Raw genomic sequence first — 15,627 nt, 5'->3', positions numbered from 1 at the left:
TGTTTTTAGAGAGAGGGGAAGGAAGAGAAGAGAGAAATATCAATGTGGGATAGAAACATTGATAGGTTGCTTCCCATACATGCCCTGACCAGGATCAAACCCGAAACCTAAGTATGTGCCTCAACAGCAATCTAACTGCATTTTTTTTTTTTTTTTTTTTGGTGTATGGGATTATGTTCCAACCAACTGAGCCACCCAGCCAGGCTTCACTGTACTTTTAATAGAGATACTTTTGTTTATAAAACAGGGACAATTTAAACTGGAAATATTTTTAAAAACACACAAAGAAAATCCCTTCCACCTTTCAATAATTCCACTTCTCAGAGATAACTACTATTAACAATTTAAATATTGTTCTAATCTTCTTGTTTATATAATCACTGTCTATAAACACAAAAGGAGTGATATCATACATACTGTCCTGTAACCTGATTTTTTTCTCTCTTAATAATGTATTATGAGCATCTTTCTTGGTCAAAGCATAAAATCAAGAACAAATCCCTGGATGTGTGTGGTGGAACAGTTTGGGGTCCACATTTTAATAAAAAAATTTAAAGTTATGTGTATGCTGTGGAAAATATTTTCCATACTAAGTATGCTAGAAGGTGGAATTGGGGATGAGGATTTACTTTACGTATTTTTAATTTTATTTTTTAACTAGAAGCCCGGTGCACGAAATTCGTGCAAGGCAGGGGGTTGTCCCTCAGCCCAGCCTGTACCCTCTCCAATCTGGGACTCCTGGAGGGATGTCCGACTGCCCGTTTAGGCCCGATCCCCGTGGGATTGGGCCTAAACGGGCAGTCGGACATCCCTCTCACAATCCAGGACTGCTGGCTCCCAACTGCTTGCCTGCCTGCCTTCCTGATTGCCCCTAACCGCTTCTGCCTGCCAGCCTGATCACCCCCTAACCACTCTGCTGCCAGCCTGGTTGATGCTTAACTGCTCCCCTGCCAGCCTGCTTGCCCCCAACTTCCCTCCTCTGCCAGCCTGGTCACCCCTAACTGCCCTCTCCTGCAGGGTTGATCACCTCCAACTGCCCTCCCTTGCAAGCCTGGTCCCTCTCAACTGCCCTCCCTTGCAGGCTTGGTCCCTCACAACTGCCCTCCCTTGCAGGCCGGGTGCCTCCAACTGCCCTCTCCTGCTGGCCATCTTGTAGTGGCCATCTTGTGTCCACATGGGGGCAGGATCTTTGACCACATGGGGGCAGCTATCTTGATCTTGTGTGTTGGAGTGATGGTCAATCTGCATATTACTCTTTTATTAGATAGGATAGAGGCCTGGTACAGGGGTGGGGGCCAGCTGGTTTTCCCTGAAGGTGTCCCGGATCAGGGTGGGGTTCCCTTGGGGCGTGGGGCGGCCTGAGCGAGGGGCCTGTGGTGGTTTGCAGGCTGGCCACGCCCCCTGGCAACCCAAGCGGAGGCCCTGGTATCTGGAATTTATTTTCCTTCTACAATTGAAACTTTGTAGCCTGGGGCGGCAGCCATTTCTGTGGCAGTTAATTCACCTTCTACAATTGAAACTTTGTAGCCTTAAGTGGGTGAGCCCGGCCAGGGTGTGCAGAAAGCTTTGCTTCCCCTGTTGCCGCCGGCAACCCTGGCCTGCTCTCTCAAGCTCCATTCTGCGGCCAGTTGTTTGAATTTGTTTACCTTCTATAATTGAAACTTTGTAGCTTGAGTGGAGGCTTAGGCCTGCAATGGCTATGGAAAGCTTGGCTTGCTCTGTTACCTGGGAAACCTTGCTCTCTGTGGCTGTAGCCATCTTGGATTGGGCTTAATTTGCATACTCGCCCTGATTGGCTGGTGGGCGTGGGTTGGCTGGTGGGCGTGGCTTATGTAGCGGAGTGATGGTTAATTTGCATATTACCATTTTATTAGAGAGGATTATTCAAATGGTATAATAATGCATTTTTATTGTTAAAACTCTTGTTGATTAATTAATTACTGATTGAAAAGTGGTTAAAGTACTGGATCACTTCCCTATTCGCAGAGTTCAATCTGTGTTACACAGGGTCTGAAACTTTTACAATTTGAGGTTCTATTTAAGAAAAGAACATAAAACATGAGCACAAATATAATCCTGGCATTAAATTGGTAGGGCCCTCCAGGCCTTCAGGCAGTGATTCTTATTTAAATTTTTTTTGCTTTCTTCCAGCAATAAAATAATATCTGGTAAAGCATTGCACTTGAGGTTACCTTTCACCTGTTTACAATGACTTGTTTATGCCACATAGATGAATTGAAAAAATATGATGCGGCTAATTCATAATTCCTTTAAATCTTTAATGTTCGTGTTAATTTCTTAATCCTGGAATGCTATATTGCTTCTTATTACTATTTTGGCCATGCGTTCCACTTGGTGACCTGGTCCTTCCTGCCATAATGAGCCTTGCTCTGTAGGTCAGATAATGTGTTTGGCTAGATACTAAGTATGTTTGTCCCAATTATACACTCAGAAAATAACCACACAGTGAACCTGCTGGACTTCTATGAGACAGACTGAGTCAGAAACTTTATATATCATTTAGCCTAAAAGCTCCCAGTTTAATTGAGGACTATGATAGGATTTTAAGCTTTTTATATAAGTATTATTTTAAATGCCATATCCTCAAAGTACAAAAGTCTAGGTATTTTCCTTTTCTCGATGCATAGTAACTCTGGTAAAGTGCCTAAAGGTCCATTTGAAAAAAAAAAATATTGAGAGAATATTTCTCCTGTATACTTGTGGTATTGTTGCCATCCTTTCTCAATAGCTCTGGACCTGAGAACTGACTTATGTCTGGAGGGATCATGATTTTCCATTGCAGTACATAATCTCATCCCTTTGCCCACCAGCTCTCTATCTTTAGAAATCAAGTAATAGTGAGTTAACTGTTTGTATTTCCCTTTGACATACATTATTTGTTAGCCATTCTCTGGTTTGCTGTTCACAAAATAAAGTATGCCCATCCTTTTCCTGACATTGAAGTGCTGCCATTTGTCTTCTGCCATTCATTCTGCCAAGGAATGGCAGGAGACAAGGAATTGAAGCACCAATTCTATTGTTGTTTCAACTATTGTCAGACATGTCCTGCAGAAAACATCTCATTGAGTTTATCACTGTTGCCTTGGTGAAGGAAAAAGTTCTTCAGGTCTTTCCAGAGGTCATGTGGTTGGTTTTTCATTCCCATATCATTAATCTAGTAAAATACTATAATTTTTATCATCTGCACCTCATTTGCTGTAGGTTTTTGGCCTCGTCAAGTTTCAAAACCCATCTCAGGCATGTAATAATACCAATTCCAAGTCTCATTGATCACATTGTTGAACCTTAAATCATCATGGATAAGACCATCATTCCAATAAACTCTTCATAATCTGACCTCATGTTGCAATTTTCTCAAGATCCATTCCCTTATATGTTCTACTAGTGTTCTCTGATATTGGTCAGGTCTTGTAAGTCCTTCAGTTGATAAGTTGTAGAATCCTGGAATAGATACTATATTTTACCCTCTAGTTGTGTTGAGATCTGTCCTCGGTAATTACCTTGGAAATAAAAAAAGGTGGTAGAGACTAACCTTGAAACAAAGACAAGCTTTACCTTGTGATGTCTTTGCGGTGTCTGAATGTGCTGGGAGGCTATTATCCTCTAGCGAGGTAGAGGCAGCCGCTCTGTCAGGCCAGAGTGTTCATGAGAATAGGGGGGTTTAGCATCCTCAAATTTGTCCACCCAAGCATTACCACTTCAGATCTCAGGGTCCTGATATTTTTCTGTTTATTCTTATTTGCTCAACTCTAGCTGTATCTCTCCAAATTAGATATATCATGTTGATTTTGTATTCAATTCTGAATAATTTAAGCTGAATTTTTAATTTTAAGAATTATAGGTAATTTTCCATTTTTCTGTTCATTTTCTTTTGGTGATTGACTTGTTCATGTTTTTTAGTCGATCACTTATTAATTTTAATGTTTCAGTAATACTGTCTATATTGAATAAATTCTAATAACTGAAGTCATAGGGACATAAGTCTGCTGTTATTTCTGCTGGTTCTTTTTCATGGTTATTTGTTTCCTTGCATGTTTGTTGCTCCTTTTAAAATTCCATATTCCCATATTTATGACTTTACCCATTAGTTAAAGAACTCAACTTTCAATGGAATGTTACTCAGCACTTAGTAATAAATATTAACATTTGTTAAGTGATTACCCAGTGCTAATCCCTGGACTTCTACACACACTATATAATCTTTACAATGGTCCCATCAAGCAAATAAGAACCCAACTATTATATTTTAGCATCTACTATATGCCAGATGCTTTACATAAATCAGTTAGCTTCCAGAATATAACAAAAATATTATTATACCTATTTTTCAAATGAGAAAACTGAGACCTGAAAAACTCATTCAGTTAATAAATGATGGAGATGGGGATTCTAAATATAGCATGTAACTCCAGAATCTGTATTACCTACTGATATGAATGGCATTTTGGAGAAAGGATAAATTGACTATCAATTCCAGTTTTCAAATTTCCCTTTATTTAAGTTACAGCAACAGATATAATTACTCAGAAAGTTGTAGCTTAATTTAGTATTAAAGGCTTTAAAATAACTATAGCACAGATATATCCTTTTGTTGTTTATTGAGTGTGGTGGATTAGACACTTAACCTAATAGATACTTCTATTGAGTTGAAGAAAAGAAATAAGAGCCATCCAAGTTGTAAAGGAAGAAGTAAAATTATCTCTATTCATTGATGACAGGACCTTATATGCAGAAAATCCCAAAGAATTCCCCCAAACTGAGAGCTAATAAGTGAATTCAGCAAAGCTTCAGGATATAGAATCAATATATAAAAATCAGCTGACCAGTGTGGTTCAGTGCTTGAGCATTGACCCATGAACCAGGAAGTCACAGTTTGATTCCCGGTCAGGGCAAATGCTGGATTTTGGGATCCATCCCCAGTGTGTGTGTGTGCAGGAGGCAGCCGATCAATGATTCTCATCACTGATGTTTCTACCTCGCTATCCTTCTCCTTTCCTATCTGAAGTAAATTTAAAAAAATGTATTAAAGGAAATCTTTAAAATATATATTTAAAAAATCATTTGTATTTCTATATACTAGGAATAAATAATCCAAAAATAAAATTAAGAAAAAAATCAATTTATGAAGGCATCAAAAAAGGAAAAAAATAGTTAAGATTAAATTTAACTGAAGAAAAGGTAACAAAATAAATTTAATGAAAACTTGTACAATGAAAATGGTAAGACATTTCTGAGAGAAATTAGAAATCTTAGTAAATGAAAAGTCATCCCATATTCACAAATTGGAAAGCTTAATGTTGCTAAGATGGCAATACTACCCAAAGCTGACAACATATTCCATGAAATTCCTATGAATATCTCAATGGCATTTTTCCCCAGATATAAACAAGCTAATTTAAAAATTTGTATATATCCCTGGTCAGTGTGGCTCAGTTGATGGGAGCGTCGTCCCATACACCAAAAGGTTGCGGGTTCAATTCCCTGTCAGGGCACACACACAGGTTTCAGGGAGATTGGAGCACATATGGGAAGCAACCAATTGATTTTTTTTTCTCTTCCTTTCCCTCTTACCCCTCCCCCCTCTGTCTAAAAATCAGTGAAAATATCCTCAGGTGAGGATTTAAAAAAATTCATATGCAATTGTGAGTAACCCCAAATAGCTGCACCAATCTTGAAAAAAAAATAAAATAAAAGCTGATGGACTCATACTTCCTGATTTCAAAATTGTCTACAAGTTGTGAAAGACAATATCTTATGTTAAAGAAAGTAAACAAAATTATCATTATGATCCAGCAATTTCACTTACCTTGATGGGACCCCTTTTTCCTTTTTAGTATTATATACCCAATTGAGCAATACTTTTCTAACAAAGGTAAGAATTGTTTTGCTTTCAGAATAATTCTTTATTGTTTCAGGACTCATATACCTAAAAAAAAAAAAAAAGAAAAAGAAATCTTTAAACATGCTTTTAAATTTTGGGATAAGTTTAATGCAGTATTGGCAGAAAGCAAAAATACTATTTTTCCCAGTGATGACTGGAAATGAGACAATTTCATGGGCATAGGTTCAAGTCTCAAAGTTGTAGATACAATAGACATATAATTATGAATTTTAGTATGTGGGGCTCATTTATTAAACAGAGAGTATAAAAATCTGGAAATACATGGTTTAAAATAGTAGAGAGGTCAAGGTTCAGGAATAGAAAGCATACCTTAGTTCAAATATTTGGGATTCAACTACATATGGGTTTTCATGTTGTGACCCCCATTATTTGGTTTGGCAATGAACAAATTACCTCATTAACCTGTTTGCTCTGTAAAATGGAGGTAAAAATACCTATGTTAGCCTGGAATAATTAAATGAGAAAGTATGTATGAAACATCCAGCCGATCTTACATATCGTCTCATCTTCTTTCTTTCACTTTTTGGGCAAGTAGCCAAGGAATTTATGGGGAAAATACAAGTGGTAGATTAAGAGTTAAAATGGTTTCTTGGATAATTCAGTGGTAATAAAACCCCCAAAGATACTTTGGCGGCACTTGTCTGTAGTTTTCTTCTGACTTTTCTATTGAGACAGCTTAGACCTGTGTGCTATGATTTGGTCTTGTTTGGTTTTATGAGGAACTTATCTGTTCCTGACCAGATACTTTCATTGTCTTCCTTAGATGGAGGAGAGAGTTTTGTCCTTGGGTCTGAGGTCCTACATTAAAAAATGGCTTAATGGAAAGTCATTGGTGACTTAAGTTCAAAGGCGGCCCTTTCCTTTCTATCTATATATATAAAAGCCTAAGTGATGGGTCAACCACTTGACCAGCCAACTGGTCGACCGGTAGCTATGACGTGCACTGACTACCAGGGGGCAGACACTCAATGCAGGAGCTTCCCCCTGGTGGTCAGTGCACTCCCACAGCAGAGTGCTGCTCAGCCAGAAGCTGGGCTCACTGCTTGCAAGCGCAGCTGCAGTGGCATGAGCCTCTCCTGCCTCTGCAGCAGTGCTACCAGGCGGCAGCAGCAGGTGCCGTGGGACCAGAATGAGCAGGAGCAGCATGGCACCTGGCCCCGGCTAGGGCTCCTCCTCAGCTGCCTGCCGCTTTTGCACTACTATATCCTTCAAAGGATGTCAGCCTGGCCTGTGGGGATCGGGCCAAAATCAGCAGTCCAACATCCCCTGAGGGGTCCTGGATTGTGAGAGGGTGCAGGCCAGCCTGAGGGACCCCACGGGTGCACAAATACATGCACCGGGCCTCTAGTTGATTATAATGTTCTCACTCTGAAAATTGGGCAATTTATCTGCTACAGGGAAACTGATGTAATTGAGAAAAAAATAAAATCATTCAATTCTCTGTGATTCAATATAATAATGTGGGAATTACATAAAAAATCACTAATGTGTATATGACTTGATTCACTCCTAATTTTTAAGATATTTATTTGATACCTATTATGGTTGCTAAATGCTGGGGATAAACCATAAGTCATAAACAAATACTGGATTCTGTCCTCAAGAATTTAGCAGAGTAGTGAAGTAAAACATGCAAAAACAATTGCAGTAAAGTGTAGTAAATGTTGCTCTGGAGATCATCTCTAAGAGGACAAGCTGGACCCACAAAAGAGGGACATTTATTTTCTTTTGTGGGGAGGCACATTGAATAGAGTCATGGGGAATCAGGAAACCTTCCTGAAGGAATTAATATCTAAGGTATGATAATTCACAAGTTCTAAATAATCTTAGAATTCTGTAATATTAGTAAGTACATGACATTTACAGCCCAAATTATTAAGTAATTCAGGATCCTGCATTCCTATTTTATATCAACATGCTCACTGTTTCAACCCATATTAGGAAAAGAGTATGATCTTTTTAACTGGATATTAAGATAGCTTAGCTTCAAATCCAAGCTCTGTAATTTATTAGACAAACAACCTTGGGTAAATTATTTAATCTCACTGGGGCTCATTTTCCTCATCTGCAAAATGAAGATAATAACAATGGCATTCACCCGATAGGATTTTAGACATAAAATTGGTAATATATGTTAAATGTTTAAGACTGTATCTGAAACAAGACTTAATAAAAGCTCTTTATTCAATATATTATTTCTTAGGTAATTACACAGGCACTTAGCACAGGTCTTGGTACTCCTTTTTAAACCTGACACTCTTTCTCTTCTTAGATTTTTTTTTCTTGCCACAAGACACCCCAACACATGGGGCTACTGGTAAGAATCATCAACTCCAAGGAAGCCCAGCAAAGAAGCAAGTACTCAATACAAGTGTAATTAATAGAAAGTCTCTGGAGATTGGAATACCATTTCACTAATCTTGATATTCCCCACAGTGCCTGGCATATAATTCTGTGTGTATTAGTATTCAATATTTACTAGTATCTCTTACATGTGTGAATAAAAATGTAATCTATTCCAAAATTTGCCTTCATTGAATTTTTTCACCTCTTTAACCCCCTTCTCCCACTGTTGACATCTTCTTTGTGTCCATTTATTCATAGGCTTATGCTGCTTCTACCTTCTTGGAGGATTTAAAGAAGAAAAATCAAGGCAGTGGGCTGAACTGCTCTGTACTATTTTGTTTTGTTTTACATTAACCTTTCATGGACAATGAAGTGATAATGCTTTCAGCATTTAATTTGTTCACTCTTTGAAAAGTACACATCATATTGTTTTAAATTGACTATGTTTGCCCAGCCCTCTTCCCAAACTACCCTAACACCACTCAGGTCTCCTAAGCATTTGAAGGGCTTGGAGTATTAGGGCAAATGGAGAGCCTTGCATTATATGTGAAATATTTAAACACTAGAGGACCAGTGCATGAAATTCGTGCACTCAGGGGGGGGGGGTGTCCCTCAGCCCAGCCTGCATCCTCTCCAATCTGGGACCCTTCAGGGGATGTCATTGGGGGACGTCCCACAGGGATTGGGCCTAAACCGGCAGTCGGACATCCCTCTCACAATCTGGGACTGCTGGCTCCCAACCACTTGCCTGCCTGCCTACCTGATTGCCCCTAACTGCTTCTGCCTGCCAGCTGATTGACACCTAACTGCTCCCATACCGGCCCAATTGCCCACAATTGCCCTCCCCTGCCAGCCCGGTCATCACCAACTGCCCTCCCCTGCCGGCCTTGTTGCCCCTAACTGACCTCCCCTGCTAGCCTGGTTGCACTAAATGCCCTCCCCTGCCTGCCTGGTCCCCACCAACTGCCTTCCCCTGTAGGGCCGGTTGCCCCCAACTGCCCTCCCCTGCCTGCCTGGTTCCCACCAACACCCCTTCCCTGGAGGTTTGGTAGCCCCCAACTGCCCTCCTCTGCTGGTCTGGTTGCCCCTAACTGCCTTCCCCTGCCAGTCTGGCCACCCTAAATGCCCTCCCCTGCCTGCCTGGTCCCCACCAACTGCCCTCCCCTGCAGGCCCAGTTGCCCCCAACTGCACTCCCCCATAGGCCTGGTCCCTCACAACTGCCCTCCCCTGCAGGCCTGGTCCCTCCCAACTGCCCTCCCTTGCTGGCCTGATCGCCCACAACTGCCCTCCCCTGCCGGCCATCTTGTGACCACATGGGGATGGCCATCTTGTGACCACATGGGGGTGGCCATCTTGTGTGAGGGTGTGACGGTCAATTTGCATATTACCTCTTTATTACATAGGAGGATTATTAACCAAGAAACCAAAATTTTAAATAAGATACTTTATCTTTATATCTTGACAAATATAATGTCATACGATTTGCATGGCTAGGTTTGAATTAAAACTCATAGACTCTTTGAAAATTTGTACTTGAACTCTAGTAAAAACATGCTCCAGTGCCTGGCTGCTTCTCGTCCCACACCTGGCTTTATCTCTCACGGTACCACAAACTGGTACAGGTGAGTGGACACCAGGCTGCCACACCTATTAGGTTTATACACTAAAGGCCCAGTTTGCTTTTACCAGTTTGCTCATGGGAAAAGGTCCAAGAAGACAACCCCATAAGTAAACTTAGGATCATTTGAGCAGGGAATTTTGGTGTCCTTGGTACCAGGAGTATAGATCATAACAAAGGTGTATGTATCTGGGCTTTGTAGCCTTCATCCTTCCACAGGGGGTAACTTGAGGGCAATCCCTAAAACCCTGACTCTGAGGAACTCACTGCTTACTGTGGAGACTTACATCTAAAGAAATCATTAAAAGTGTATGCTGAATATTCAGAGAGGGTGTGTTGTGGGAAGATGTGCCTATAGGGATCCAGAAAGTCTTTGACTTCATGAGTCATTTGATTAGTCAGAGAGAGAGAGAGAGAGAGAGAGAGAGAGAGAGAGAGAGAGAGCGCAGTTTACTATAGTTTAGCCTTAGGGAGCAAAGGAGAAAGGACAGAGCATCTTAGTAAGAAGAAGTAGCTTGTTCATATGCATAGAGGTCTGAATGAGCAGAACCAAGTCAAGAAAACCGAGAGTAGATTATCTGGCCTGGTTGTGGGGTGTACAGCAGACAGGGGCTTCCACACATAATACTGGATGATCCCAAATTATCAGACCAAAGCAAGAAAAGAATCTTGCACAATTTCTAACATGAGTATGGAAATTTTCTCCTGACAATGTACTTACTCTCCCTTCTCACCAAAGCTTCCTGCTGCGCCCACCAGCATCTGGACCGCACTCTGGGACAGCATCTCATTCCTGTATTGTCTCTGGTAGCTTGCCTGAAAGTCAAGTCACATCATTATACAGCATGAATAACAATGGCAACTTGTTTATTCCCTTTAATGGAAAAATAATCTGTGAGAAAGAAGTCAAAGAATCTATATCTTTATGAAAAGAAGCTCTCTACAGAGTACAGACCATGAGCTAGGTCTGGATAGCTCATGAGTGTAAAAGTTAGGTCTGAGCAGTGGGTGGAACTCAACTTGTTCTGTAGGAAACAGGTTCCCACCAACAGCCCTCCCCTGCAGGTTCGGTCGCCCCCAACTGCCCTCCTCTGCTGGCCATCTTGTGACCACATGGGGGTGGCCATCTTGTGTGAGGGTGTGAGCAGTGGGTGGAACTCAACTGGTTCATTCAGGATCCTTCTAGATGTTAATTACATTTGCCAAAATAAGTGGAGTTCTGTGGCCAAATAATTATGGGAACTACTGAAAGCGGCATTCCTATCTTAAAAGTTTGTAACGGATATTAGATGATTAAAAGCTCTGAGGAATTCTACAGTGAAGGATCCTGATATACATTTTTAAGTCCAATTTCCCAAATATTTTGACAACAGAACTCTGTTGTGTCCAGTCTATGATTAGCATTAAATGAACTGCTACTGTCTTGCAGAACACATTCATTCATCCCTTCAGTCTATATATTGAGAGCCCACTCTGCTTCAGGCTCATGCTGGGGAAACCCCTGTCTGACACCATCTCTTGCCTCAGTGTGTTGAAAATAATTGTGTAGAACAACTTCCAAAATTCGAATCTTTGCTATAACTAAAGATTCCTTGGTTCCATCAAATGCATTCTATCTGACATAAGGAAGTCCTGGGTCACACATCAAATTAACAATGAAAGCCAGATTCAAAATGGAATCTCCTGAATTGCTTTAAGGATTCCTGAATACTATATTTTCCTGAAATAAATTAAAAATCTTGGAGAGATTCAAAGACATGATCTCATAAAACCTGCTGGTGAACATGGCACCATCTGGGCATAAGTTCATCCTTCATGGCACTGACTCACTTGCTTAAAGGAAGTATTTAGGTCCTTGGAAAAACTGTCTTTGAGAGTCAATTTGTCTGCCATCATTACTGCCAGAGAGAACAATCATACCCTCTAGAACTTTTATTCCCTGAGTTAAAAAGAGAAAGTAGAATGAGTGGAATCCTGTATGGCTGGAGCAGCTGAGAAATGCATGACAGTTCCATATGCAATGCGGAAGGCCCACCAGGAACATTTCTAGAGGATGAGTCATGGCAACTGGTCAATATTCTGTCCTGGATAGAAAATGGTAACTAGGCTGCTAGCAGTTTCCCACAGAATCCTGCATGCTGCTGTGTTACAGAATTTCTCTAATTTTTACTCAAGATCTTATATAAAAACACTAGAGGCCCGGTGCACAAATTCGTGCATGGGTGGGGTCCCTCTGGGTGGCCTGCAGGGATCGGGCCAAAACACACAGTCCAATGCCACCTGCAGCTCCTATCTGCCATTCCTGCTCATCCTGGCCCCACTGTGCCTACCTCAGGCTCACGCCCAATCAGTCCTGATTGGGAGAGGCTCGTGCTGCCATAGCAACGCTTGCCAGCCATGAGCCCTGCATCTGGCGCCCTCCCAAGTGGAGTGGCCTGCAGGACCGAGCTGAAACTGGCTCTCCAACATCTCCCAAGGGGTCCTGAATTGTGAGAGGGCGCAGGCCAGGCTGTGGGACCCCACTGGTGCATAATTGGTCCGGGAGGGACCACGGGAGGGCTCCAGGGCATGTCCGGCCCATCTTGCTCAGTTCCAAAGGGCTAGACCCCAGCAGCAACCTAATCTACCGGTTGGAGCATCTACCCCCTGGTGGTCAGTGCATGTCATAGTGAGCAGTTGAGCAGCCTTAGCATATCATTAGCATATTATGCTTTGATTGGTTGTTCGGTTGTTCTGCCATTTGGTCTATTTGCATATTACTCTTTTATTATATAGGATAGTACCCTATATTTGCAGTTGTTAGTGAACTTGGTGGTATCCTCTAATGAAAAACTGGTTTGGACCCAGAGATAGGTAGTGGCTTGGAACTGACTGCATAACACATCTGAAGGTTGAGCTCAGCTATGTTTCCTGCCACTGGGACCTGTAAAACTGCCAGTTCCTCATAATAAAACACCTTTTACTTAAGCTAATTTAAATGGATTATTTTCTCTCTCTCTCTCTCTTTTATTTTTTGAGTCAAGCAGATTCCTAAGACAATGTCAAATTTCCCTTTGCCTTTGTAAACAACCTATTAAGCTATGCAGGTGAGTATAATCAAGATTATCTTCAGCAAGGGAGAAGTTTTCAGAATAATGCTAGGTCAAAAATACTTTTTAAAGTGTTTAATAAAGTACTAACTATTTGTGCTGACAGAAGACGCCTGTTGGCCAGTTCCATTGCTTCAATGTTTAGGGTCTCATCTATTTCTGTGTTACAGCTTGGACAGTTCACCTTTTGATGTTCTGTTGTTTCTCCTTGGCTTAACTAAGTAAAACACAAATCAAAACCAAAACAATAATACATGAATATTAACATAGTTTAGCATAAACCTTGAGCAATTCATATACCAGTTTGGTTTGAAAAATTATAGAAAATTTGCAAGATACAGAAAAATGTTCAGATGAGTTACCTCATTATTTGCACAGTTATCTAGACGTAAAATGATTGCCAGTTTGGGGAGGAGTTAGAGCATATCTTTATCTTTACTTGGCATTGTTAACAGTTTATAAAAGCTATTGCATATATAATCATACTTTAAGCCAGTGGTTCTGAAAGTATGTTTCCCCAGTAGCATCCGCATCACCTGGGAATTGTTAGAAATGAACATTTTCACAGACCTACTGAATCCGAACCTCTGGGGAATGGGGCAACACTGCTCCTTGTTTTGAATTTACAACATATATTTTGCGTGTACTTAAAGAGGTTGTCTCTTCTATTTTGCCCCACAGTGATCACAAAATTCCCTAAGCTCCCCTCCTAACTATTGTGGTGAATAAGGAGTTACCAATACAACGTTTCTGTCAATTATAAGAATTAAAATTGTGAATAAATATTTGTAACATTTTTACTACTTAAGGACAATCATACCTACTCTGAAGGGATAAATTAAAGATATTACTTGCTTACTGCATATGGATTTTGAAATACAATTGCTTTCTCAACCATGTTCCAATCTGCATTAGCAAGATCTTTATCAAATTTGAGTGCGGAGGCTGCAGATTTTGTTATCTCTTGAAAATGTTGAAATGTATAATAAAGTGACTTATATTTTGTTGATGTAACATCACGCAGACCTTTGGTACAAAGAGAACATTTATAAATAGTAGAACATCACCCTTTTGATCTGAATTATAAAAAAGCTTCCTTTTGTTCTTACTGTATGTACTAAATAGTGTTGTGTTGTTTTTTTTTTTCAAATTAAACATTCAACATAAATTGTTTAATAATAGGAACACTAACAATTTCAAAATTTTCTACTTTCATACTCTTCATAATAGCTAATATTTATTGAGTGCTTATCATAAGCTGAGAAGTGCATCTCAGCTCTTTGCATGTATTAAGTTTTTCTTATCATCTAGGTCACCTTTTGAGGTGAGTCCCTTTTCCCAGTTTAATAGATGAGGAGACAAGGGATTAAATCCTTTTCCCAGTTTAATAGATGAGGAGACAAGGGATTAAATCCTTTTCCCAGTTTAATAGATGAGGAGACAAGGGAGTAAATTGGCAGACTGAGTAAAGCAGATTGCCTTTCTCAATGTGGTCAGGCCTCATCCAGTTTGTTGGAGGCCTGAATAGAACAAAAGGCTGAGCATTCACTCTCTCTGACTGATGGTCTTCAAGGTGGGAAATCGATCCTCCCCTGCCTTTAGATTTGGACTGCAATTTATATCACTGTCTTTCCTGGTTCTCAGGCCTTTGAATTGCATATCCATCATCTATATCTGTACATGCCATATAGGTATAGGTATAGGTATATACATAAACATATGTAAATAATGTACACAGATATATACACATATACAGAGTATATGTACATATATATCCTACCTATATGCAAAATCATATATATGATATGTATGATATATATTTATCCCCATATACACTGAGTGGCCAGATTATTATGATCTCTGAACGCATAATAATCTGGCTACTCAGTGTATATATCCTATCTAATAAAAGAGTAATACGCAAATTGACTGTCACTCCAACACACAAGATGGCTGCCCCCCTGTGGTCAAAGATGGCTGCCCCCATGTGGACACAAGATGGCTGCCACAAGATGGCCAGCAGGGAAGGGCAGTTTGGAGGGACCAGGCCTGCAAGGGAGGACAGTTGTGGGTGATCAGGCCAGCAGGTGAGAGCAGTTGGGAGGGACCAGGCCTGCAAGGGAGGGCAGTTGGTGGGGGGGACCAGACCAGCAGGGGAGAGCAGTTAGGGGTGACCAGGTCAGCAGGGGAGGGCAGTTAGGGGCAATCGGGCTGGCAGGGGAGCAGTTAGGCATCAATCAGGCTGGCAAGGGAGTGGTTAGGGGGTGATCAGGCTGGCAGGCAGAAGTGGTTAGGGGCAATCAGGAAGGCAGGCAGGCGAGCAGTTGGGAGCCCGCAGTCCTGGATTATGAGAGGACCTGCTTGCTGGTCGAACTCCTCGTCGAGGGGACAATTTGCATATTAGCCTCTTATTATATAGGATATACACTGAGTGGCCAGATTATTATGTGTTCAGAGATTATAATAATCTGGCCACTCAGTGTATATCTCCAGGCCTCATTAAGGTTTGAAGTACTCTTACTATCAGATATAAATTCCTTTTTTGAGCCATAGAAGCTTGTTTGGAAAACAATAATGTTTCATGAGCAAATGTTCACTGCTCTCAGTACAAATAAACAGATGCTCTACACTAAGAATTTTAGGTTTATCT

General features: G+C 40.8%; 1 protein-coding gene across 1 annotated transcript in view; it reads right to left on the bottom strand.

Annotated features, from left to right (window-relative positions):
* SLC9C1 (solute carrier family 9 member C1) overlaps positions 1 to 15,627 on the bottom strand; it is a gene marked incomplete at its 3' end in the record, with an annotated part of 91,370 nt that overhangs the window by 38,933 nt on the left and 36,810 nt on the right. Inside the window, exons 9-12 of the mRNA XM_079766310.1 lie at positions 13,837 to 14,003; positions 13,069 to 13,194; positions 10,610 to 10,704; positions 5,828 to 5,947 (exon numbers count right to left, since the gene is read on the bottom strand). Of these exons, the coding sequence (XP_079622436.1) occupies positions 5,828 to 5,947; positions 10,610 to 10,704; positions 13,069 to 13,194; positions 13,837 to 14,003 (508 nt within the window). The remainder of the gene's footprint in view (positions 1 to 5,827; positions 5,948 to 10,609; positions 10,705 to 13,068; positions 13,195 to 13,836; positions 14,004 to 15,627) is intronic.

Source organism: Cnephaeus nilssonii (genome assembly GCF_951640355.1).
Source record: "Cnephaeus nilssonii genome assembly, chromosome: 3".
Classification (NCBI taxonomy): domain Eukaryota; kingdom Metazoa; phylum Chordata; class Mammalia; order Chiroptera; family Vespertilionidae; genus Cnephaeus; species Cnephaeus nilssonii.
The sequence above is the reverse complement of the archived record's forward strand: the minus strand, read 5'-3'. Positions and strand labels throughout refer to the sequence as shown.